At 53.5% G+C, this 26,163-nt stretch overlaps 1 protein-coding gene across 25 annotated transcripts in view; it reads left to right on the forward strand.

Moving 5' to 3' along the window:
- The window catches only part of LOC108546523 (serine/threonine-protein kinase MARK2), a 49,894-nt gene that overhangs the window by 5,181 nt on the left and 18,550 nt on the right, over positions 1-26,163 (forward strand). For 8 of the 25 annotated variants that reach the window (XM_017898614.1, XM_017898624.1, XM_017898622.1 and 5 more), the window contains exons 1-6: positions 6,664-7,020; positions 19,635-20,528; positions 21,002-21,293; positions 25,131-25,346; positions 25,409-25,787; positions 25,884-26,104. In XM_017898614.1, coding sequence (XP_017754103.1) covers positions 19,792-20,528; positions 21,002-21,293; positions 25,131-25,346; positions 25,409-25,787; positions 25,884-26,104 — 1,845 coding nt within the window. In that variant the 5' untranslated portion in view covers positions 6,664-7,020; positions 19,635-19,791. Of the gene's footprint in view, positions 1-6,663; positions 7,021-7,163; positions 8,196-8,237; positions 8,605-9,173; positions 10,430-18,052; positions 19,521-19,634; positions 20,529-21,001; positions 21,294-23,484; positions 24,337-25,130; positions 25,347-25,408; positions 25,788-25,883; positions 26,105-26,163 lie in introns of those variants that run through there. The other 17 variants (XM_017898636.1, XM_017898638.1, XM_017898637.1 and 14 more) reach the window with 15 other exon arrangements.

Raw genomic sequence — 26,163 nt, forward strand, 5'->3', positions numbered from 1 at the left:
AAGCCCGTTACGCTCGCGTAGCAGCTGTAACTGTTCTCTCGACGACGAAACGGCTCCCCGTGTTTTCCAAGTGCAGCAGCAGCGCGTCCATGGGGAAAATCCCGTCGTCGTCTTTTTCGGCCGCCAAACGGATAACGGATAACGGATAACGGATAACGTGTAAACACTTCCCTTTGGAATCGCGCGGGAACGACGCACGATTGCCGTTTCGTCGATCGATATTGTGCCTTGTCACGCAAAACGTGTTAAGGGTATGGTTGAAGGTCGAACGATTACGCTCGGAAGAAGGGTTACGTTGGCGTTGGCCGGAAATCGCGTAACGTCTCGATCGGAGACCACGAAACGAGGGACGAACGGAAAGGAAAACGCGTTGCGATCGCTGAGAGAGCGAGCGTGTAGTACCAGCCGTCCGAGCGTAAGCGTGTACGTTTTGGTAATGTTGCTCTGTTGTGACGGACGCGTAATTCAAAGGTGCTTCTTCGTGACGTGTTTTGTTCACGGTTCGGGGTATACTCGCGGTGTACTTACTAACGCGTAACGTTTCTCGATGGAGAAAGAAAAGGAAGAAGATAGGAAAAGCGCAAAGGCAACGGAGAGCCGTCGAGGAGACGACGAGGACGGTAAGGGAAATGGCGCGCGTTTGCCGAATGCTGGATTTTTCCTCGCTCGACTAGCTCGGATTCCGTATCGCGGATCGAGACACGAGCGATACCCGATGACTCGGCTGAACAGGTTTTCGCGACAGGTTGCTTTCGAATTTTCTCTCGGCGGTGGCCGGCAGGCGCTTTATTCTTCGGATCAGCGCGGCAGAGCTTTCACGTCTCTCGGTTCGCTTCTTCTCGTTCCTTCGCGAGTTCCTCTGAAACGCTTCCGTTTCAGAAACCACTCCACGGTTTCGCGGTCCACGTACACCTCGAATAGCGCTCATCGAACGAATATGGTTTCGCTGGCACGGTCGATGACGTTCGGTCCGTTTATCGGCCGATTAAATAGCCAAAGCCCCGCGCGTACGCGTCCGGTGTACGCGTCCGATATATAGGGTCCGACGTTGCATCGACCGCGCGGGGCACTCTGCCTCGGTTCACCCCAAATTTCTCCCTCTCTTTCCTACCTCCGAAGACGCGCGTACCCCAACCGGGGTAGCTACACTCCAGTAGCTTCTTTCATCCGCGATTCCGGTTCGCGTGGAAACCAAACGTCCGTGACTCGTCGAGCGGTCTTTTAGCTCTCGTTCGCGCCGACAGTCACCCTCCCCCCGACGTGTCGTCTCTTTCTCGTCTGATAAACGAAATTCGACAAACGGTTGGCAACGACGAGAGAGAGGATATGGGAAATCCGCGGTCGGTGGTGCGCGAATAGTCCGGTTTGGCGCGCCGTAGCGAGTCGTGGTATCGCGGCGAGAATCAGACGATGCGTCGGGCAGAATTGTATGGGCGCTGACTCGTTTACAAAGGTCGCTCGCGTATACCAGTCGAGTTTAATTCGACTTGCGCCACTCTCCTTCCCTCTCTCTTTCCGTCCTCGAGTTACGCGCCGCCGACGCGGCTTACTCGTTCGAGTCGGTAATTGTTCGTTGAACTGAATTTCAGTGGACGATGCGCCGAGGAGAGGAGAGTGGCGGCTGTGGCCGGTCGATCGGCTCGTTCGCTCGCTTTCGTCGCCTCTTTCCCAACTTTGTTCAACCATCACCACCACCACCACCACCACAACCACCATCAGTGGTCCACGAAAACTGTTCGATCGTCACCCCGTTTCTTTTTCCCGTCCGTCTCTCGCGCTCCAGCTTCCTTCCGATCGAAACTCCACCGCGAGGCCGAGCGTTTCGCGCGGGAAAAACGCGTGCGCGCGCGCGCGCGGTTACGAGCTCGGTAAAAATACTCGGTGGTGCAAATCGGTGAAAGAAACTCGGCTTCACGGCCGAGGAACGAGAGAAGACGCGCCCCCCTCCCAGAACAGGATTACCTGCGCGCAATCGTTGGCGAGAGTTCGTCGGGGTTATCTCGGTTCACCTTGAATCGCGCGAATCCGATTGACCGCGAACTTTGCGCCGCTCGCTAGCTGATACCTAAGTTTAGCCACTTTCTCGAACCTCTACCCCGTTTATAATTATTCGTTAAGCGTGAATTTAGTTCACGGCATTTCGCCAATTCGCCGCAGACCCTGACGCGTATTAGCGAAACTCGCTCCTCCCCCCCTCCCCCCGTTCTGGTCTAACCCGATCAAGCGTGCGTCGTTCGCGTTACGAACGCGTCCGAGTTCCTTCAACTTCCTCTCCGGTCAGTTCCGGGTTACGTTTCCGCCTCTTCGGTAATCCGTCGTTGCTCGTAATCGCGTCTCGTTTCTTTTCTCCGTTCGCCTTCCCTTTCGCCCACACCCGCCCTCGTCTCGCTCTTTGCCGCGTAACGAAAACGATCGGAAAACGCGACTTGGGAAACGCGGATGAGACGAGAACAAAGCGAGCTAAGCGGCGACGGAGCACCGATAGAGTTTTAAGTCAGCTTGGCAAAGCAAGCGCCAGATGGCGATCGTTGTCTTTCCGCTCGAATCCGTATAATGGGCAGGAGGAAGAGGAGAGAAGACAAAAGGGCGATCGACGGTGCACTTTGTTGGCTGCATCGTATCGAACGAGTCGCGTTGTTGTACACCGTGCGAAACGCGTTCCCCCCTCGCGCACATCGTTTCGACGATGGTTGCAACGATTCGACGTTCCTCGCCAACAGCGACGATGCTTTTAATCGATTTCGTCGCGCGTTCCTCGAGACTCGCGTCCTTCCGGAGGAGAAAGGTCCCGACTTTGTCGACGTCGAATCTTCCGTCCTCTCCGTGCATCGATAAAATAGAGTACGAAAGAGCTGCGCTGCGCTGCGCGGCGAAGAACGGAGCAGCGAACGCCATAAATGGCAGCGCAGCCGTCCATCGAGAATCAATTGTCCTCGTTCCTCGTTCCTCGTTCCTCGCTCGCTCTCCTTCGCGTTCGCCGTCTCCATTCGCGTCGATTGTTTTCACGTTCATTTCCACCTACGAGCGCTGGACCCGACGGCTCCGTGAAACCGCTCTCTTCGCTCTGCCAGTTTCCTAACGAAATTCCCCTTTCTTTTTTCCACTTTTTCTTCTTTCTCGCTAGCGAACCACGAATCGCGTTCCGAGCGAATTCGCGACTCGAGTATATCCGCGCAGAAGGAGTGCTCGAACTGGAAGCGTCGGTAATCGCCGCGATTATTTAACGCGAATTCGAGTTTCGAACGCGATACACCGAGTTACTCGAGCTCGCGTTTCTCCTGGATAAATATTAATCGATCGATGAAACCGGCGAGATAGGTCGGCGATGTAAACCAAAGGCGGTAAAGGTTTCGTTTTCAACCGGCACGGCGTAGCATCCGCGCGATTTTCGACTTTCGTGACGAACGAAAATCCGATTTCGCGGCGAGAAAAGAAAACGTTCGCGTTGCGTGACGCTCGTGACCGAGTTTCACTTTTCGCGAAAACGCGAACTTGGAAGAAAGTCCGAATCCAGTCTCGGAAACGGACAACTCCGCCTCGAGATAGCAGCACCGTTGGCGCGTCTGTCCAGATGTCGCCCCGATCGACCACGCGACTCGTCGTCCTTCCTCGATCGGGAAGAACGCGCGAAACCGTTTATCGCTGATCCCTCAAAACCCACGAACAATATACCCTCGAAAGTGGCTGGTGCGCGATTTCGCCTCACTCGAGACGACGCAGAGACAAAGTCGAGCGATCCTTTGCTGAACGCTGTCTCGTTCACAGGGTCAGCGCAAACGGTTGCACGGATTCTCGGTCTCGGTCGAGTTAGCACGCTCGATTTCGGAAAAAGAAAAAAATGCTTCTCTTCGAGGAACAAAGTCCACCGAGAGAGTAAAGATTCGTCCGTGTTTCTCCCTCCCTCTCTCTCTCTCTCTCTCTTTGTCGTGGCTCTCGTGTTGGACGAGTGGTTCGTCGAGAGGAAGCCGCGCCTTAGAAAACCTTTTTTCGCGGTTATATCGTTCTGGATGCAGTTACGTAACCGTGCTCAGCTTTGCTCGATTAGTTTCCTCTCTATCGGAGGAATCCCGTTGTCTTTGGATCGTTGAAAAATCGCTCGTACGTGTTTCTCGTTTCGCGAGAACGGGAACGAGAAGGGGAAGAAGCGAGAGAAAGGGTGGTTGGGAGGAAAGAAGCGCCGGCGAGATCGAGGGGAACCGCGTGTTTCTCGATCGCGTATCGTCTCTGGAAATACGCGCTCTCGGCTAATATTAGACGCAAACGTTGGATTGGTGCGCGTTCAGGTAAGTACGTAAGTAACTTCAAAGTTTTGAAAGAACGAGAGGGGGGAGAGAGATTGGGGGAGAGAACGAGGAGGATCCCCCGATCGCGACACGATCGACACCATCCGATCGGTTTCACCCCTAGACCTCGGGTCCTAAACGCGTTTCTTACGGTGTAGTCCTTTCGAGAGCGCTTCTATTCTTAATACAATGCCAAGGCCGCGCGCTTCACCCACTTCGCATTGATTATACAGGTTTGGAGGATCGATAAATCGAAGGTTAAATACACGCGGCACGTGTGTGGGGAATAATAATATCCTCGTCGCGGCGCAGGGTTCCTACGAAAAGTGTTAATCTTGAACAAAGTACGAAAGGGTCTTGGCGAAACCTTCCATTCTTCCTGCCGGCGAGTAGTTATTTTCGTGCCCGATCGTCGTGCTCTCGCATCGCGGCAGGAGAGTACGCGACCAACGAGATAAATAGCGGTAAAGGAACGCGAAAGAAACTTGAACAAGAAACGACGGTTACGGTTTTCCTTTTTTCTCCTCTTCCTTCCTTTTATTTTTTTTTTTTTTCCTTTTTCTTGTTTACCGGAGTGACGTTAGCGGCTCGATGACGACGGTTGCGTCACTGCTATTAAAACAACCGTGGCTCGTAAACTTGGAGGAAAAAGTCGATTTAATCGGCGTTGTCGGTAATCGGGTGTGAGTCAGAGGAGAACGTACCTGGTAAAAGTTAGAGTTACGAACGGCGTGACAAACGGTGTAACGAACGAATAACAGGTACGCTCGAGTATCGAGTATAATTTCTTCCGCGAAGGAATCGATATCGATCGATGGATCGAGAAACGGTTCCTCCTTGGCGCGCAAAGTAAAATTCCCGGCCTCGCGCGCGCTCGGTTTACCGTAAGAAATCGTGAACCAGCGATTAAGTAGGTCGATATCCAGATACGCGTGCAAGGGGATCGTGTCAAGGATGCGTACGCGAAACCGACCGAACAATCGATAAGCGTTCCTCTCTCGCTCCGTTTCGCGATCCGGCGAGTCGATCTCGTTGCGCAGGGTTCCTTTTCTGCCTAGGAGATGTCCGCAGACCTCGGGTCGAGAAACTTTCCGACCGTTCAACCAACGCGCCATCGAATCGAAACTTTCCGCTGCTTGCAGCCGAATCCCTTGCAGCAGCAGCAGCAGCAGCAGCGGCGGCAGCGTGTTGCGTCTCGAATCGATCGCGTTACCCGCGCGGTCCCTCGGGCGGCAGTACGCACCGCGTCGCAATCGAAAGATGGCCGCCGACGCGAGGGAAGCTGCTCCAGCGGTCCAGAGCGTGAACGGTTCGATTCGGAAGAAATTTCCGATGGAAACGGGCAAAACGACGCTGTCTCACCGGTGGTTTACCTTGACGTTCGATTTTTTCAGCTTTTGCACGCGGTGCGTACAGCCTCGAGGGGCTCGTTTCGCGCATCTTACGCGCGATGCATCCACTCCGAAAGCCAATTAATTTAATGGACCTCCAACCGCCTACCCCTACGCCGTACGTTCTTTCCCCCCTCTTCCACGTGCTTTCAACTTCCTCCCTTCTCGTATTCTCTCTCTCTCTCTCTCTCTCTCTCTCTCTCTCTCTCTCTCTCTCTCTCTCTCTCTCTCTCTCTCTCTGTCACGCGCACGCTCGCGAGCGTGCTCTCGCTCGCTCGTTCGCTTTAAATGTATTCGTTGCACAACGAACGTATCTAGGCGCGGTGCTGTCTGTTTAATTTCTATTCAAGCGGTGGCATCCGATGCACGCAGAAATGCATGCACGTTCGGCGGTGCTGTACGTGACTAGAGTAAGCGCATGTTGCACAAAAGGGGGAGCCCTCGTTGAAATCGTAAGCCCACTTAACCATCTCACCTGCTGGCTGTCGTTAAACGTTACCGATACCAAACGCGCGATCCACGTGCCGCCACGTGCATCGATCACTCATCGATCGGTATCGAAAGGAATGGCGCGAGTTTGCGCGTCGACTAACGGCCGTGTCGCGTCACCGTACGCGAAACTCGAGCGGAAACGCGGCACGGCAGTCTAGATGAAAACGTCGCGAATCGGGCAAAGATTCGCCACCGATTCGCAACGATGTCGGATACAACGAGCGGCTGTGACGGCGACGGCGACTATGCGCCGTGTCGGATACGTCGGTATGCGTGCGTACACGTAGACAGGAGGCGACGTATGAAAGAAAAAGAGAGAAGAGAGAGAGAGAGAGAGAGAGTCGAGGTAGTCGGAGCATATGCGTGGCAGAAGGAGAGAGAAAGAGAGAGGGAGAGAGAGGATATCGGCGGTGTAAGATCCAGTAACGAAAGAGCTCGGCTCGAGCGGAGCTCGCGTGTCCCCGTCACGGACGTTCCACGCTCAGTTAGCAGGAGACTCGCGATCGAGCAGCAGCACACTCGCCTCGACTCGCGTTCGCCAATTTCGTTGCTCCGATCCAGGCGTCGATCGCGCCGAGCCAGTCGTCCTACTCTCTTCCGCTTCGTCATTTCGCTCGATCGGTGATAAACGGCAAACGCAACGGGAAACCACGTGGCAACGCGTCCACGCTTTGCCTCTCGTTCCAATAGTTACCGTTCCTTGGTGCTAATCGTCGTAATCCAGTGCGCGGTTCGCTACTCGCCACGCGAGTGTCGATCCTGTGAAAATTACCGAATTTCCGAGAACCACTCGCGGTTCTCGCTATTTCGCTCGAGATGCTGTCCCCGGAGGAAACCGACGGAGTTACACCAAGGTACATACCGTGTTTCTTTCCATTTCGTTCCATTCCATTCCATCCCATTTCGCTTTGTTAGCTTCCGTTCCGTTCCGTTTCGTTTCCCTCCCTTTCCTTTCCTTTCCTTTCCTTTCCTTTCCTTCCCTTTCCTTTCGTTCCATTCCGTTCCGTTCCGTTCCGTACCGTCCCACTTTGTCCCGTGCGTGTGCAACGGACAGAAAGCGAAGGTGTGCGCGAGGCGATCGAAATCGATCGTTTCCGATACGAGCACCAACGGCGGATACTTTTAGCGAATTCCGATTACGCTATTCTCGCGTCGACCATGAGACGCGTAACAGCGCGTACGGGTCGATACGCGATAGAACGGCGCGTCGAGAACCTCGATCTTATCGCCTACGGTATTACGATCCATTTTGCGCGAATGGTAATAACGGCAATAACGTCGCCGATTGTCTGCATCTTGGATGCGAAAAGCGTAGAATCGTCGGAGCATTTGGAGGGAACGCGATCGCGCGTCCACGACGAGAGGAGATTTACGCGTTCGCTGGTGACTCACTGACCAGCAAGTTTATCGATCGCGATCGTTAGCGCTAGTAGCGAGCAGGGAATAGCGAAGAGGCGCGTGACGCGGATAACGATTGGTGACATTGCGCGCGGTTGCTTGGTACGCCCGTTGCGCGCTACCGTCGCCGTTTAATTTGTGTCCCGGCGATGCAACAGGTTCGACCACCATCGTCCGTCGGCTTTTCTTCGTCGTCGAGAACGTTCTTCCGTTGCTTCGGACCAAACGCGACCAATCTAGGAATCCCCCTCTCGCGTTGCAACGCGTCGCGATACGATTACGTTGCCGCCTTTTACGCGCAACCTATTTTGCTTACCAGGGTACCCCTCTCTCTCTCTCTCTCTCTCTCCACGTATCTCGTTGTTCGATCGCTCGATCGTCGGAGGTTCGCTGGAATGGAAAGTGGTTCTCGCGTACGATGCGAACCGATCGGTTGGTTCGCTGGCTGGAAAATATCGCGAACGAAGCGGCGAGCGAGTAGTCGAACCTCGTGGTCGGACCATGCGTCATAGCGCGCAACGCGATCTGCTCGACGCGTTTACTCCGCTATATAATCTAAGGTTACGTACTACTTGTCCGAGTATCGGAGAACTGGCCTAATTCGTTTAACTTAACGACATTAGGAAGTCGGGTGCGCGCTCTTTCGTTCTCTCTTTCCACCTCCGTTCATTCCCATTTCTCCCCCACCTCCACCCTTTGGCTAGATCTGTCCGTTTGACGGTGGCCATTTTTCTGAAATCCGTATGGCATAGTTGCGCGACTCACGGTATCGGCGTCGGTGTAATCGCCCAACATACCGCGCGTCCAGTCGAAAAAATACTCCTCGCGAACCGCCGATACGCTTCGGCCGTGGAGGATGCGAGTGGAGAGATTGGACGAGTAGAGTGGTCCCCGACGATCGATTTTATTCGCGGAGAACCAGCTAGCGACGAGGATGTTACGCGTCCGACGAGACGATAGACGCGCGGGATCGCGAGGCGCCAAACGAGCTTAAGTCGCGCGACGCGTTCGTCGACGTTGAACCGAAACGAGATAGAAAGGTGCGCGTCTTCCCGCTCTCAAGGAGAATTCCCTCCAGCGGTGTGTCGTCCTCGACGGATTCGCTCGTGACACGCGCGACATCGCGTGCCGGATATCCTTTATGGCCAGAGGTGATCCGAAAGGAATGCGAGATCGACGACGGCCACGCTAAGACCGGTGTTTTCGTAGTTCCTCGACCAGTTTCGCAAACTTCTTTTCCCTATCGCCAGTCTAACCGACTATAAAAACGCGTCGCGTTTGCCACGTGGTTCGCTACGGGATTCGAACAAAATTCCGACCGCGACCAAGTTACCTTTCTTTCCGCGTGTAACAAAGCCTCCCCGCTACACCCGTATTCCCGCCGAGTTTACCACGATCGAGCGGGTTACGTAATTTACGATAGAACGACGCTTAAGCAATAGGTTGAAGGCAAGGTCGATCCGCGAGATTATCGAATCGCGCTCCGCGAATCTAACGTTCTCCTCTGTCTTATTCGGCTATCCCGTTCGATTATCCGATCCGATGATCGCGCCGTGCGCATAGTCGAATCGGTGGATAGGAATCGGGTTATCGGAAATTTCCATTACAGCGCGGTCCAATGCCGATCCTGGGACTCGCGACCGATACGGTTTCCGACAGCTGTGGCATCTCGATGCAACCACGGACGACGGAGAGCCTCGAAAAAACAGCCGCCCGTGGCTCGCGTTCGTTATAATTCGAAACCCTGAACATCCAAACGAGTCCTCAACTTCCACCTGCTGCGCCAATCTGGCAACACCTGCACCTTTACAGATTCATCCCCCCGTTCGTGCGAATTCACGCGTGAGCATTCCATTTCACCGACCAGTCTACGACGGCCTCATCCACCGCGAAACATCGTCGAACGTGCTTCTTCCGCTCCTCTCTCGCCGAGAGTGTGGCATCGCGTCGTACATCTTCCCGGTCGACGTCGCATCTCGCGTATGCTTCTCTTCTATTGGTCCCCTGTTGAGATATTTGGAGAAAAATCGAAACGGTGAGCGGATATCGAGAGGTGTGACACGTGAAGGAGGATTCGGACGATTCGCCAGGTTTCTTCTCGACCGTTCTATGGTTTGCGCGGTAAAGAAGGCTGGAAGAACCGTTTCGGTGTATCGCCGAGATACGCGATCGAGAACAAGTGGGAAAACGAGTCTGGTGTTTGTCAGTTGATCGGTGCTTCCGTCGACCAGCCGAGCTACGCAAACGCGTGAGAAACGCGTGAGAAATTTTGCAAAGAGTGGATCGGGAAAGAGCGTGGACGACGACCACCCGGAAGGGAAAGGCTAGCCGCGAAGAAGAGGGCAGATATCGTTTGCGCGCAGGGATCGAAAAAAGGCAGGCAATATTGCGCCGCAGGTGGAGAACGTGGCTGGAATGTACGTGACGGAGACGAGTAGCCACAAAGTGGCACCTGCGCCTACAGCCAGAGCAAAAATGGTCGAGTACAAAGCTGCGAACGAAATCGGTGAACGCGGCGGCGTTGGCGTCGGTGGTGGCGGCGGCGGCGGCGGCGGCGGCGTCGGCGGCGGTGGTGGCGGCGGCGGCGGTGGCACGCATTTGGCTGCCACCGTGAAAAACACCGTGCGTCGTTTGCTTCGTCGGACGAAAAGTCACCGGGACGCGCCGTCCTCGAACACCGCTGCGATCGTGCAGACGGCGAACGGAAATCGCGCGAACAACATGGCCATCGTGAGGAACAAGACGAACAATGCGAACGATTGCACCGCGAGAAGATCTCAACCTCCCCTCCCACCGTCTTTCGAGCAACATTCGAGCAGAAACAGCTATGGCAAGCGACACTCCAGGCTGCGCGTCAGACTTCAGGTAAGAGATCGTCGTGTCACGGAAAATCCTTTGCGGATATTCTTCCCTCCCTACTTCGTTTCTCGCGCGAGCACCAGCTGCGCGCACAACACGCGAGCTTCCTCGCGTCGTCGTATCCGTGCAATCTAGGCTTCCCCTTTTTTTCCGTACCGATGATTATCTTTTAGTCGCAAAAGTTATCGCACGACTCCACACGCTCGACGCGTTTCCCGGCATTCGTTTTCCCTCCCGTTGGGCTGATCCGGGCCCAATCTGTTCTCTTGGCCTCCTCGGCTTCCACGCGTCTCTCTCGCCGATTCCACCACCGTGCCTCGTTTCGGTCGTCGCCTCCATCCGGTCCATTCGCGCGCGTTTCTTCTTCGATCGGCTTCTCCGCCCATTTATTCCTTCCCGTTCTTTCGCCACGCTTTACGCAACCACTCCACCATCCCGTCCCCCTGCCCCCGACTTTTGCGAATACGAGATCGATGGAAAACACGAGCCATCGAGAGAGAAAAAGAGAGAGAAAGCCGCTTCGTTTCGATCGCGAGATTGTTCGTAATCGAAACGTCCTTCTCGGAGCAACGACGCGGAGCAAGTTCCGTCGAGGCAACTCCGTGGACGTTGCTTGAGGGGGGGTCTCCGAGAACTGGCCGGTACTCGTCAACAGCGTAATTGACTCGAGTTTAATTGCCGTTCGAATATTCGAGTCGCAAGAGGTCGGTGACGGTGAGCCGAGACGTCGACGACGACTGGAATCGACTCGTATTCGCGTCTATTCGAGCTCGTTCACGTACGACGTTAAAAGTTTCGCCCTTGCGTTCGTCCACGGGCAGAGCTTCCAGCTGCGATAATTGCCTCCTTCGTGGGAAAACAATAGAATTCTCGTGGGTGTATCTTGCTCGCGAAACGCTTCTTTGTCTTTATCGGCGAGACAACGGTTATTTTACCCGTGAATTCGCTCGCGTTTCGTCGCCAAACTCGCGCGACGCCGATGCACGTTTAAAGCACGCTTGCGTCGTAAACCGAGATATCTAATCTATCGCCGGAGCCTGTATTTTTCTGCCGTATCGAACATACGTTCGAGTGCGCATTCGTTTACTCCGTTAGGCGCCATAGTCGCGCGAATCGCGTACGATCCAGCGAGATTCACCTGTTCGTCGGTGAAGCACCGAGATCGATCGACGCTCGTGCCGTGGCATGCGCCGCGTATCTGCTAACCCTTCGCCGTATTCTTTTCGTCCCGTTTAAATCTCGCACGTAATAATCTTCCGACGATTTCGCGTGCACTCGGTGGTGAAGCCATGCCGTGGGCGAATGACGCAAACCCCGTTTGGGAAAAACAAAGATTCGCGATTTTCGTGCGTTGCACCTTCGCCACCTTCGCCACTCCCCTTTCCCTGCTGTACACCCTCGCAGCGCTCACCTCCAAGAAAAAGGTACACGAGTTCGGTGGTTTTACGTAATTCCGATGGCACGGAAAAGTCGCGAGACGTTTGTGCCGCTAAGATAGCGACGGTTACGAAACGCGCGCGACCTTGATAGACGATGAACTGGACGCGCGATTTTATCGCGCTATTAGGTTAGCGAAATGAAAGGAATTTATATGTCAGGTACGCGAGTTACGTTGCCTTTCGGTATAGCGTTGTCGCGCTCGTTCGTCACGCGAAACGTACACGCGCCAATTATCCTGCGAAGCTCTCCGTTCGCACTTGTTTCCTCGCAGGTCAAAAACCGAACAACGTGGGCGGAGCTTTCCAGTAACGATAGCAACGTCGTCCCATGCCCGGATTCGGGATTTCGTCGTATTATCCGCGAGAGAGGCAGGAATGGGGAGCGAAAAGATGCGATGAGAAATGTTGGAAAAGTTACGAGGTTTCTCTCGCGTAATCGCGGCCACTCCCGATGCTTTTATCGGGGGAGGGGAATCGCGAATCTCACCGAAATTTCCGCTCGCGTACGAAACGTGGTAAAGTTATTAAAACTCGCGTCGTTATCGTTGCTTCGCGCCCGTATTATCGGGGGGTCAAAGGGATATTAGAAGCGGACGGTTTCTCGTTGAGAAACGAAAGATCGTTTGAACTTGGTGCGACGTAGCGGCAAGCGCAATCACCGTCGTTACGCATTCTTCGCGTTTCACTCGATAAACATAAACAACGTATCTTTCGTTAAAAATAAACAAACGGGAACACGACGGATGTCGCGCTCTGTACGATCGTGGCGCGTCGGCGAGATACCGACCGTGTCGCGATTCCGCCCGAGTTTCAGTGTGCACGGATTACGTAAACTATGGTAATATCGACTCGTTATTAGAGTGAAACGTCGCGATCGATGTTGGGACGCGGTAAAATTAGTCGGGAAAAACTCGTTACTCGGTGACGATAAACTATCTTTCGACGACACCGGTTAACAACCACTCGAATGTACTTTAAACGATTCACTTCCGCGATAGCCATCAGGGGAGACTCTGTGTCCATCCGTACGTGCATAGGCAATGGTCGTACGAACATTGGATGGGAGTTTTATCAAGGCCATTTCCATCAGACCAGTCGACATTCCCCCACGATACCCGACGATGATCCTACTGAAAATTATTTTCGACAACGTTTAAAACGTGGAAGTAAGGACGAGCAGCGACCATTCGAAGCGAAAGACTCGGGCACTCTCGAGCTACCGAGCAAAATTACTTTCCGTCTCGTTGCAACCACGAATCCTCTAACGATCTCCCTCTCTCTTCTCCTTCCATTTTTCTTTCTCTCGGAGATCGTACGAACGAACGAACGAACGAACGAACGATCTCGTGCTGCTGTGCGTTCTCGAAATCGAGCGTTTGCGTTTGCGCGAAAAAGTGTGGAGCCGAAACGATCGATAAGAAAAAGGTGGATCGTCGATGAGATGTACGATTCGGTTGGCTTAATCGCGTCAATTACACGCGCTACCTTTGCGAACCGAAAGTCACCGAAGCGTTCCAAGAGCGTTGGAGGATTAAGAGTCGAAAATTTGTTTACACTCGTGGAAAGGCGAAGCAACGACGGTTTCGCAGCCAACTGCGTACACCGTTTCGATTAACCAGGAATTATGTAAACCTGCTTCGATATTTTCATTCGCGAAGCTCGTGTAACTGAAAGCTAACGCTAGGTCGCGTCAGAGGCCAGTCGCGTGTCGCGTGCGCGGTAAACAATTAATGGCGTTAAGCCTTGTTTCCCGACTCTGACAATTTAGAATGCCCCGAGTCATCTTCGTCGCTCTAACCATCTCTCTATCGTTATCTCGGTATACACCTTCCACCGTTATTCCTTCTTTCCTCCGTTCTTTCCCGTTGCCCTTGAACGGCGCGACCACCGAGTCCGTATCGCGGAGAAATTCAGTCGTAAAGTTGTTATTTCTTCGATGGCGCGTATTCTTGGTTAAATATTTCCTTCGATGCGAAAAAGACCCGACACGGTTCGTTATCTCCCGCAGCTTTATCGCGAGAATAACGAGCGTGTGAAAATGCCTCGACAGACGCACGAGCATCGATGATCGAAGCTTCGGAGGGAACATTTTTCGCCGTCTATGGCAATCGTAGATCGTCTAGTCTAGTTCAGGCCAGTCGGAAGTTAAACGGTAAACCGGAAAGAAGCGACGAGGAGAGAGATTATTCGTTTCGAGCAGATGAAATTTCCAGCTTGTTGGTCTAACCAACGCTTTGTGGGCCAGGTGGATCGAAAGTAAATCGAGACACGCGCCTTCGAAATTTCCCGAGCAAGCGTGTATCGGCGCGTGGTTTTTGTTTTCGAGATCTCGCGATATCCCGTTCCGAGTCGTCGTGCCTGTATTCGTGCAATAACAGTGCGCTGAACCGTGCAAGAACACGGTTTCCCGTGGAAGTTGCCGGTAAATTCGCTGTACGCTGGCAGGGGCGTATCGAACGCGGAGCAGCAGCATCGTCGACCGTTCGCGAAGATTCGCGAAAGCAAACGAAGAATCCGATCTTTTTGCCAGCCTCTCGACCACGTTTCGGATGCCTCGATAGAGTCGGGATTCTCCGTCGACAGGCGAAGAAAATCGAATCGTCGTTAGTGGCGTTTGTTCGACCGGTCGAGTGCATCGACACGAGAACAAAACGAAGAGTGGTTGCGCGCGAGCACGGAGAAGGCGACTTTTCGCCTGCATCGTCGCGATCAGCAACGACGATCGCGAGAGAAAGGAAAAGGAGAAAAACGATTCTCGGGAGAGCTTTCATCGAGAAGAAAAACTCGTGTCTCTTCGGACGCGTTTGAACCGTGCCGCGTGGCTGGCTCTTCCACGATTCGCACGCTCGGATCGCTACCGACTCGATGGTTGGTAAGGGAAAAAGGATAAAAGCGGATTGCGTTTCGGAGCACCGGCGCCATAAACGTCTCGGTGATCGAGCAGCGTCGAACCGACGAATAACGAACGGAAAAAAGGAGCAACGTTGACAACCGCGATCGTGCGGAGTCTCGCTCCGTTCTGGACCGAGACACCTGTGCTTCGCTAACGCGAAACCAAGGGAACCTTATTACGCGTGGCAAAAGAATTCGCGTCTCGGACACCGACTAGTCTAGTTTTCCTTGAACCGACGACGGTCGGATAAAAAGGAGCAATTCTCGACCACTTATTCCCCGAGACTGCGTCTGACCGAAACCTTCCGGTGTGGCAAAACGCGCTGTATCATTGCGCAATTCGAATGGCACGTAGCATACCCGATTGGATTTTCCACGTAAAGACTTTAGCACGCTCGCGAGACAGGCAATACACGCGCTTGGCGCGCACCAACGTTTTACGGCCGCACAGCGCTCTCGGTGCACGTCCAACGCTCGATTCTTCTCGTTGCTCTCTTTCGCCTTCTTTTACCGTAACGAGACCGAGATGCTCGCCGTTACGCAAAATTCTTCTCCATCGTCACACTTTCTCGAACATTCGATCCGACGAATAGCCAGCCCCCCGCCCGGTGGCCTTCGAATTCAAAAGCCTCGCGCCATTTGTTACCGACAGTCGGCTGGAACTCGCCCAGTCACGATCGTTTCGAGGCTGCGACGAATTCGGTCGTGTCGTTACCGATAGATACCTTGGCTGTCCGACTAACGCGGAATGGGCCGCACCGTCCATGTTTCGCAACGTTTCGCACGATCAACGCGGTTTACCGACTTTCATTTTTACCCGTTTTTATCCGACGCAAAGCGTGGGCGGCAGAGCGTAATGTATCCAGAACGCGAAAGGTTAGACACTTTCTAAGCGCGTGGTACGCGATACCTTCTCGACGCACCTGGCTCGCAAAGGATCGCGAGGAACCGTTGTTTCGTCCAGTTGCTTTCCTCGCGAAAAATCCCGCGATCTTGCCCGAATTTCGTACGCGGTGACACACGGCGAAACTCGACTTTATCGGCATTCGCGTTGCCGCAACGGCGCGAGATTTCGGTGCAAGTTTGCCCTTGTCGAAGCGGTCGAATCGTAGACAGGCATCGAGATCTCGATCGCGTTTAGACAAAAGAAATAAAAGGAAAAAAAAAAAAAAAGGAAAAAGGAAACGATTCGTCGAGCACGATCGTTCGGACGACCAGTTCCCCGAGCCTAACCGACCAGATTCCAAGGCCGTTGGTCGAAGAGCAGAAAAGATGGCGGCACAGGTACCAAAACGGTGGAATACAGACCTGCTATCGGCACTTGCACTTTGAGCCCTCGACGCGATAGGCAATCGCGTTGGAAAAGAGGTGGCGAGAAACGAGAAACGGGAGACGAGAGAGAAAGAGAGAGAGAGTGAGGGAGAGGGAGGGAGGGAGGGAGAGAGAGCGAGAGAGAGTTTACTCGATGGACTGGATGGTCGCGCGCGTGAGTCACGAACACGGCTTTCGTCGGTCGCGCACAGTTGACCGCAATTGGCGTACACGCTGGCGCTCGCATTTGCCAGGAGTTTTGCCTCGCGGCTCGGCCGCGCCGTGGACAGCGTGGCGTGGCGTAGCGTGGCGTGGCGCGGCGCGGCGTGGCGTGGCGTGGCAGAACGCGTATCCGCCGACCGGATGCAGTTTCATCGAGAATCGGCCAGACTGCTCGACGCGAGTCGTTTCAGCCGCGCGAATCCTCGAGTGCGCGTGCGCCCGATCTTTTCGCGATTTCGCCGCTACCGAACGCGTCGCGTACGGTGAAAACGCAGTGAATAGACGCGCGTCGCTCGAACCTCGCCCGCGCCGATTTGCTCGTCCTTGGCGCTCTTTCCACCGATTCGCTTTCTCCCAACTGCAACGGGCCACGGGGCGAAGAAGCGAGGAGAATTGGTTCAACGAGTAAGCCGCGAACGAATATCGGATTAACGCGTTCCGCGTGGAAAAAGTACGCGAACGGTGAAGAAAGATGGTGCGGAGAAATTCAGTGGCGCTTGTCGCGTACCTACCTGTCGCGGATCCTCTCGCGTATCCTCTCGGGAGAACCAGAATTCCAGGGGACGTTCGGTCCGAACAGTGGTCGTTACGTGGTTGCTACCAGTGATGCGTCGTTGATCGTTTTTACTCGCGTAAACTACACGCAGCAGTCGAGAGTTGCAATTACGCGTGGTCGTGTCACTTGGTCGGGCACGTTGTTGCGCGATAATAAACGCGAGCGAGAGCGCGGCCACGGGTTTTCGACGTCGCGAAACGCGTGTCCGACTAAACGGTCGTATATTTTTTTCCAGGTCGGCTGTGCCGGCCACCTGTTCGATTCTTAACCGCGACTTACCGACCCTCTCTCTCTCTCTCTCTCTCTCTCTCTCTCTCTCTCTCTCTCTCTCTCTCTCTCTCTCTCTCTCTCTCTCTCTCTCTCTCTCTCTCTCTCTCTCTCTCTCTCTCTCTCTCTCTCTCTCTCTCTCTCTCTCTCTCTCTCTCTCTCTCTCTCTCTCTCTCTCTCTCTCTCTCTCTCTCTCTCTCTCTCTCTCTCTCTCTCTCTCTCTCTCTCTCTCCCTCTCCCCTCCCTCCCTCTCCGTTCTATCCCCGTCTCGCGCTTACCGTCTAATCGGTGGACGAAACGCGAGGAAATATCGATAGCGGAAATAGCTCGTTATCGATCGGAACGCGCTCCGGAAGGATAACCTTTTCGTGGAAGACGCGAGTTTCGAAAAGACTCGGAGCGGCGCGGGCGTCGACGCTCGGTAGTTTTGCCTTTGGCCACGCTCCAAAACGCTGGAAATCGGTCGGAAGCCGGCGCATTTCTAATTTTGCCCTACTCGCGCATTCGCTGGGGTACCGTCGCAGCGAAAGGATCTACCGAAACTCGCGGCGGCTCCTTTTTTCCATGCGTCACCGTACTCTGCGAGTACATCGACTCGAACGAATATCGATCACGAGGCAAAGCGTGGAGCAAATTATAGCTTTCGAGCGTAAACTCGAATGCTGCAGGCGCGGATAAAGGAAGAACGAGGAGGCGTTCGATGCCGCGCCTTTACCAATTTCCAGGTTTTTCCTCGTAATTGCCATTATCTCCATTGTTCTCGGCTTCTCGTTAAAAGGGAAAGAGGCGGAGAGAGGGGGCGGGTAGGGAACGCGATATCGAAAGGTCGGAACGATTGGGGGATTTGATGGACCGTGCGCGCTTGGAAAGGCGATAGGCAGCGGTGTAAATATATTTTTCTGCTCGCGGCCGTGTTGGAGAATCTGCCGACTCGGGGCGCCGGAATCCGGCCTCGGTTAGGTAAACGCTATCGCTTATCAGCATCAACCGCTGATAACGGTCTAACGAAGCGGAGTTGGCCGGCCGAGCGGTTATCGCTGGAGGGAAATGGACCCAGTTCCTCGTAGCCGACCGTTCACGCGCAACCTCGCGCCGTTCGTTCCCGTCTATTTCGTTACCGGCGATCGATCCGCGTTTTCGCGCAGAGTGTCGTCCCGCGTTTCAACTTGCACGACCGGCGGTCACCTCTTCCAACCGAGAGGTACACATCTCGTTCTTTCCACGACGATCGTCCCGCAACGATAACGATCGACATCGATCGAACCAACGTTTCGTTCATCCTCCGTCGTCCTCTCTCTCTTTCTCTCTCTCTCTCTCTCTCTCTCTCTCTCTCTCTCTCTCTCTCTCTCTCACGCCCATTCGCTATCGCTCCGCCCAGAAACTCGTTGCTGCTTCCTCTGTCTGCTCGTTTTTTCTTTCCTTCTGCCAACGTTTTCTCGCATTTCTTCCAGCCGTTCTCTCCGCGCACCGCGGAATCGCTACCCCGTTTCTATCTATCGTGCCGCCATCGTCGAGGCCAGCCGCGAGATTATTGCGACGGAAAGAGTCGCCTTCCTTATCGTGTTTAACTAACCTGCACTCGAAACCATTCCGACGAGTCGAATTTTTCCATCCAACGCCACCGTTTCTTTTTCCGCCACGGATTTCCTTCCAGTCTTCCGACCGTCCGTCCGTCCGTCCGTCCGTCCTCCTCTTTTCCCCACCGACTCGCGTTCCAGTCCGATCGCGTCGTGGCTCGTCCAGCTCGTGGAAACGCGAGCTCGCGACCACCGATGATAAGCCAATGGAAAAATAAACTCGGAGATCGACGAATCGACACCTTGGAAACACGCGTGCGTGGCATGTCTTTATCGGTCGATTCCATGTACGTACTACGATAGCGTATATGGTAACTCTCGTCGTTTTACCTACCTCGTTATTCCATTTTCTTTCCTCTCTCCGTTTCTCTCCTTTGCTCCTTTCTTTTCCACCCTTTCCTACCTTTCCTCCCTTCGATTATTCCACCCTCTGGCCGATTTTCGTAAGCGACCACGGTGTGTGGTGATTCTCGGCCAGGAAATTCGCGTTCGTCGCAAGCGCGCATAGTCATAGTCACGCTTCGATCTCTCGAGTGGGAAAAATAGTCGGAATCGCTGTTTCGCGAATCGTGCACCGATCGAGAACGAGGAAATCGATCGGCGAAATAGAGTTGGAGTGGCAGAATTTGCCTCGGTCGTGGAGAGGAGAGGAGAGCTTTCGTGTTTCTATCAAGTGTGCCTGTACGCGTCGCTGCTTTCTGCTTGTCGATACTCTCGATATACACACGCGTATATGTCATTGTTGCCAACCAGAGAAAGGGGGACACAGACCGGCGAAGGATAATCGGCTGGATCGTGCCCCGTGCCTCTTTCCTCGTGCTCTCGGGTTTTGGGTAATACATGTGAAACGTGTCAAGAGTGATATTCGTCCCTTCGTCGACGAAGATCGTCGTTCAGCGAGGCAATCGGCGAGTCCTTAACGAGGATAACCCATGTTTTTCTAACAGAGAAATCGAGCCAAGCTGCCTGCAGAGATCGATCCACTCGGTCAATGAAGAATCCACCTTGAAGAATTATACCAAAGTTCGCTGACGTTGCCCGGAAAGCGATCGCATACCGACCTGTGTTTCGCTAGTTTGCCAATAGTGGTCGTCGACGAGCAACATGGAGGACCGAAAAAGAGCGTTCTCTCGTACGCAAGCGAGTAGAGCCACGATTCGATTCCACGTGGATCGAAAAAACCTGGAGGCGAACGTGGTGGCGATGACGGAGAAGGAGCAACGTCAGATGGTCGGATACCGTGACGACAAAGAACCGACGAGCACCGCCTCGGCGGCCTCCTCCGGCAAGTACGTGGCAGCATCTCGCGCCCCGATGGACAATTTGAAACAGTGGGAATTGGTAGAGTGCGATCGGGGTCTGCGGGTGGTAGAAAAGAGGAGCGCCGCGAACGCTGCGTCGAAGGGGGGTGCCGCCGGTGGGGTGGAACGTACGCCCAGCTTCACCGGCAAAGACGCCGCCAGTCCGATGACAGGGAGGAAAAGTCTGCCGACCAGCGTCGCGTTCGACGCGAACCTCGAGGAGAAGTTGAAGGCCTTCAAAGACTCGAAGATCGTTCAGCCGGTGATAGCGACGCAGCGCGATCGCGCCGACGACGCGGCCAAAATCCCGATTAACCTCGAAATGATTCTGAAACAGCGAAAAGGCTCGGCCGCCGAGAGTACGGATATGCTTCAACGATTGGAGCAGCAGTTCAAGGCCATCGAAATGGACACTATAGCAGCCAGAATGCGCGAGGTGGAGCTCATCTCGGATTTCGAGCCGGAAATTCGATACAGGGACCTTCGGTACACGGAACACGAGGATCTACTTCGAAACGTGACGGATGACGAGGCCGAGGGGTAACATTTTCTCTCTTCTCACCATACGAACTACGATTCTTTCGCGTATAATATGCATTCGCCACACGTATTATTCCGACGTTCCGCTTCCCTACTCTCTTTTCTTTCGCCCCTTTTATTTTTCTCGTTTTCTCGTTTTCTCGTTTTCGTATTTTTTACACCCCCCCCCCCTTTTTTTTCTTTCTCTCGTTTAACTTTTCGTTTCCTTTTTCTTTCTTTTTTTTTCCCCCCCCCATTTTTGTCTCGTCCGTTTCGTCGTTTTGCCCGGTAAACCGCGACTCGACGAGACTCGCGTCCCGCGAGAGAGAGTAATTTTCATCGCGCAAACTTGGATAAGAGACGCGCGAGACTCGTGGACGGTAGGATCGGGCGGGATGAAAACGCGACGGAGGCACGTCGGTATAACGCGATATCGTAGGAATAACGATAAAGGATGGAGCTTTGAAATGACCACGGTGAATTGAACCGAAAAGGTCCTCTCCGTTACACCGAGGAGACGCGACGAGGAACTCTACGGGAAACGCGGGCGCGACGACGAAGAAAGCCTCGACGAAATTATCAAGGACAGCCTCGGACACGAGACGAGGACAGGAAGCGGAAATACCTCTTCGAGCCCAGGCTAGGGTACAGCAAACGCGCGTGCTCGCGCGGCCCGTCAGCGCGAAGAAAGATCGGCATCAACAGCAGCGACAGAGCAGCGTGGTTAGCAGCGCGCTCAGGCCATTGTCAGACGTCACGCAGAAGGGTGGTCAAAATGAGAAGGAGGTAGATATCGTTTATAGCGGACGGCAATTAAATAGAAGTAGTAAACTCCTTCGAGGGGGAGGCGGGGGGGACGAATTGGTTGTCGTGGCGGAGGGACAGAGGGGGAGAGATAGGAAAGGACAGAAAAGGGAGATTTGTACGAGTAATTTTGCTCGAGTACCTAATTTTTCCTTTTTCTTTTCTTTATCTTTCCTTTCCGTTTTATTTTTATTACTTTTGTTTTTTTTTTCTTTTTTTTTGCTTTTCTCTTTTTCGTTTTCTTCCGTTTCCTTCCGTTTTCGTTCATTCGAGCAACGAGAACGACACGACGTACGCGTCGCGTAAGCCGTGGCACGGAAGGAAAACGCGCGTACAGACGGAACCATCGAATCGAAAGGATAGGTCGAAAGACGATGTCCGCGGATCGCGTATACGTGGATGGACGTGGCCGCGATCCTTATCCGGTCCGTCGAGTACGATAAAAGTACAGCGACTTAAACGTATTCGCATACTCGGGTCACGCACTCGATACTCGTAGTCTGCGGTGGTCTGTGTACGCACCTCGTCCGTTTCAGCTAAAATAACGCGGATGGCTTGTCTTGCCCGTTCGATCGTGCAAAGGTGTATATCGCCTAACGATCGTGAGACTCGTCCAAGCCTGTTAACCATCTTCGCGTTACACGCTCTACCCTGCATTCCGCCTCTTATTTTTTTCCCCCCTTCTCCCTTTTTTCCTCGAGTCAGCAGATTGCACGCGCGTCGTGCCAAAATTTTCTCGCATCTGGCAGCGATTAACCTGCTCCCGCGTTACCTTCCCTTCTTGCCAACCAGCGAATCGCGTGATATTTCAAACGCGTTTCGCGTTTACGATTCGAAAAAAGCTACGCGACTACTACGCGTAGCTGGGTGGTTCAACGGCGTAATGGTCGCGTTCGATCTTTCCTTCTTCTTCGTTCTTTCCCCCCACCCCCTCCCGCCTTTTTTCTCTTTTTCTTCTCTTTCGTTTTAAGATGGATCGATGGAGAAGGTTGGAAATTTGGAAACGTCTGTTCATCGATCAGAGGTAATCAGCTGATCACGCGAAAACTCGGTTTCGATCGCGCGTGACGGGAGAACCGAGGTGATCCGCGAAAGTTGAAAAGAGGGGTTGCATTGGATGGCGGGGTATAGCAGTGGTGGCACTGGTTTGCGAGTTTGGCGCATGCGCGTGCGTGCTCGTGTCGGTATGATCGCGGTGTGTTAGTCGTTGCGCTAGTCGTTGCCGTCGTCGCCACCGTCCCCTCGTCGTCGTAGTCGTCGTAGTCGTCTACGTCGCGGTGGTGGTCGTGGTCGTGGTCGTGGTCGTGTCGCGATCGAGGTGATCGTCGACGTTGCTCGTCCTCGTCGTCCGTCGTTGGTCGCCATGATCGGGATGATGGTGGTGAAAGCGGTGTCGTGGTCGCGATGATGGCGTCGGGGCTACTGTAAGGGAAGGCCGGGAAGTTGGGTCGGGAGAAAACTCGACTTCGAAGGGTGGCTCGCATGCACGCTAGCAGCAGGGGTGGCGGCATTACGCGTATTGATTCTCCTTTCGCATCCGTCGACCGTGGACTTTTCTGGCCGACGACGAGCGTCTCTCCCTATCCGGTGAAGGAAAGCGAGGGTGGAGGAGGCAGAGGAGGCGGAGGGGGAGTAGAGGAAGAAGAGAAAGAAGAGGAAGGAGAGGAAGGAGAGGAAGGAGAGGAAGAAGGAGTGGAAGAGGTGGAAGGTAGCGGCGAACAGGGCGAAACGAGAGCAGCAGCTCTGGACGTCTACTCGAGGTCCGCTTTCGCGTCGAGTCCGCGTGCCAACGCCTTCGAGTTCGATCTGTCAGCGACCGGAGGACGAGGATGCGGTTCGCTCGGTCCTCGCACGACCTAACCCACAGACGAAGGCCGCCGATTGTGATTAGTGACGTCAGACGCGTACGCGCTCGCGCTCGCGCTCGCGTTCGCGTTCGCGTTCGTGGCACGCCTCCGGAACATCCGTTTCAATCCCCGATCGCTAGTTTTCTCGCTTCCCTGCCAGTGTCGTCCTTTCGATTCGTTTAACGGATTTCGAACGGGTCCGGCCAGCGAACCAGCGAACCAGCGAACCAGCGAAATCCCTCTTTCTCCCTATCGACGCGCACTCGCCACCCTCTCCGTACCTAAATTTCGAACGGGTCCGGCCAGCGAACCAGCGAAATCCCTCTTTCTCCCTATCGACGCGCACTCGCCACCCTCTCCGTACCTCGCCGTCTCGACGCTGGAGAAATTTCTCGTCGGTGAAATCGCTTCGAAATTTTTCCGAAGCGACAGTTACAAAGAAACGGAGCGCGTGCAGCTTCGCTGCTTTCCAACCGTGCCCCGATCTTACGTGCGAATGCAACAACGAACAGTGATCCGGGGTGGACACGCCGCGATCTCCGCACCACCTTCTCCTCGTGATTGATATACTCTTTGCACCCTTTCGGTGCTCGACTCGTGTGCGTTCGAGACGCGTGTACGCGAGAGTACAGCGGATACGCGCCATGTACAAAGATACGACTGTGTCTGCCCGAGTATGAGTATCATGGGAAATTATCTACACCCACGGACCAAACAACCATACGTTCTGTTGTTCTAGTCGATGGAAACGTGCTTTTCGATCTTACGACGCGCGAGCTGCGTTATCCCGGTGAGGTGATCACGTTCGCGAGTATGGATTTATCTCCGAAACCAGATCGACGAATATGTTCGGGAAAGTGAACGACGAAGAAACTGGGAGATCCTTGTTCGAGTATCTCGTTCGTTCGGACATTTCCTTCGTAATCTCCGAAAAAGCCGCTTCTTTTCGTCTCGAGTGAGTCGCATAAAGGAAAATGCGTTGCGAGCAACGTCTAGTTTACCAGTTGCGGTCGCAGATCAACTCCAGCAGCAAGTGATCGTCGCGTTCTCGATTTTCTTCTCGATACCGCGTCGGTTCTCTTGTCCTTCGAAGCGTCGAAAAAAGACCGATCAAACTGGCGGCCTCGAAAGTTGCTGCAGCCTCCTCTTGCAAGATGGTCACTCGTGGCCATACGCGGGTAATTATCTCTGCGAAAAACTCGCCATATCTTCCGAGGACCTTCCTTTCAAACGTTTATCCTACGATTCCTAAATCGTACGCGATTCCCCCGCAAAGAATTCCTGGCCACAAGGTTCCGGCGAATCGAATCACCTAGCCTGTGCGTACGCCATTTGTAAGCGTAAAGAAACATGGTCCGCGTCTGCTCGTTTTTTTCTTTTTTTTTCTCTCTTCTCTCTTCTCTCTTCTCTCTTCTCTCTTCTCTCTTCTCTCTACTTTTTTTCCTATCGTCGAGTTCCATCGAGGAAATTTACAACGTGTAACGATATCGTTGAACATGGGTGGTGACAAGGACCATTGTTGCTAGCTTAACGCGTCGTCGCGCGCTTCGTTCGAGACAATGCCTGTATTTCGCGCAGCTTTTAGACGTTTTTCCGTTAATTCCATCGACCAGAGTGCCCACTCCTACAGATGTATGAAACGTATTCGCGTTGTCGCGTGATCACGCGTGATCACCGCCAGCAAATTCGGATAAAATCGTGTATGGTCGTGTAAAATTGAGTGAAATGAAGTGGAATGGAGTGGAAATGTAGCGAATTCGAATAAAATTCCAAAGAACCAGCTCAGGCGAATATTCGAATCGAGTGATCGAAACCGATCGAAACCGATCGAAACCGATCGAAACCGATGGAAATCGATGGAAATCGATCGGCACACGACGCACGATGGTTGTCGCTGCAGCTGCAATGTCGCGCGAGAATCAGCGTTATTCGAGTTTGTTTCGCTAACGAGAATTGCTTGCGTTTATTGCAGACAGGGGATGGCGTGGGAGTGTCGAGTAGCGGTGGTCGGCCTTCTTCTCGAAGTCGGACCTCGGAGGAGCCCCACATCGGCAAGTACAAATTACTCAAAACAATTGGCAAAGGTAACTTTGCCAAGGTAAAACTTGCCAAACACTTACCTACCGGGAGAGAAGTGGCTATCAAAATTATCGACAAGACTCAACTGAACCCTGGTAGCCTTCAAAAGGTAAGGAACGAGAGCCGGACCGTGTGCCAAACGAAACGATTAATAACGTTCCCGTGTTGCAGTTGTTCCGGGAAGTAAGAATAATGAAGATGCTCGATCATCCGAACATAGTGAAGCTTTTCCAAGTAATCGAGACCGACAAAACATTGTACCTGGTAATGGAGTACGCCAGCGGTGGCGAAGTCTTCGACTACTTGGTTTTACATGGTCGTATGAAGGAGAAGGAAGCCAGAGCAAAATTCCGGCAGATTGTCTCTGCCGTGCAATACTGCCATCAAAAAAAGATCATTCACAGGGATTTGAAGGCCGAAAACTTGTTACTCGACAGCGAGATGAACATCAAAATCGCCGACTTTGGCTTCAGCAATGAATTCACACCGGGGAACAAGTTGGACACCTTCTGTGGCTCACCCCCTTACGCGGCACCTGAACTTTTCCAGGGTATACGCTCGCGAATTATCCTCCTCTCTTGCTCTCTTCTTTTCGCGACACGAAGAGAAACGACGTTATCCGAGGATGCTTGTCTGCCCTTTTTAGGTAAAAAGTACGACGGTCCCGAAGTAGACGTCTGGTCGTTGGGTGTAATATTGTATACCTTAGTGTCTGGATCATTGCCCTTCGACGGTTCGACGCTGAGGGAACTGAGGGAACGAGTACTACGAGGAAAATATCGAATCCCGTTTTACATGTCCACGGACTGTGAAGGCCTCTTGAAGAAGTTTTTGGTGCTCAACCCGACGAAACGGGCATCCCTAGAGGTATGCATTCACGCGTGTAACGTCTAACCGTTTATCGTACATTCCCGGTATTCTCTTTC

This window comes from Eufriesea mexicana, unplaced genomic scaffold, assembly GCF_001483705.2.
Source record: "Eufriesea mexicana isolate 0111107269 unplaced genomic scaffold, ASM148370v2 scaffold654, whole genome shotgun sequence".
In the NCBI taxonomy this organism is placed as follows: Eukaryota; Metazoa; Arthropoda; class Insecta; order Hymenoptera; family Apidae; genus Eufriesea; species Eufriesea mexicana.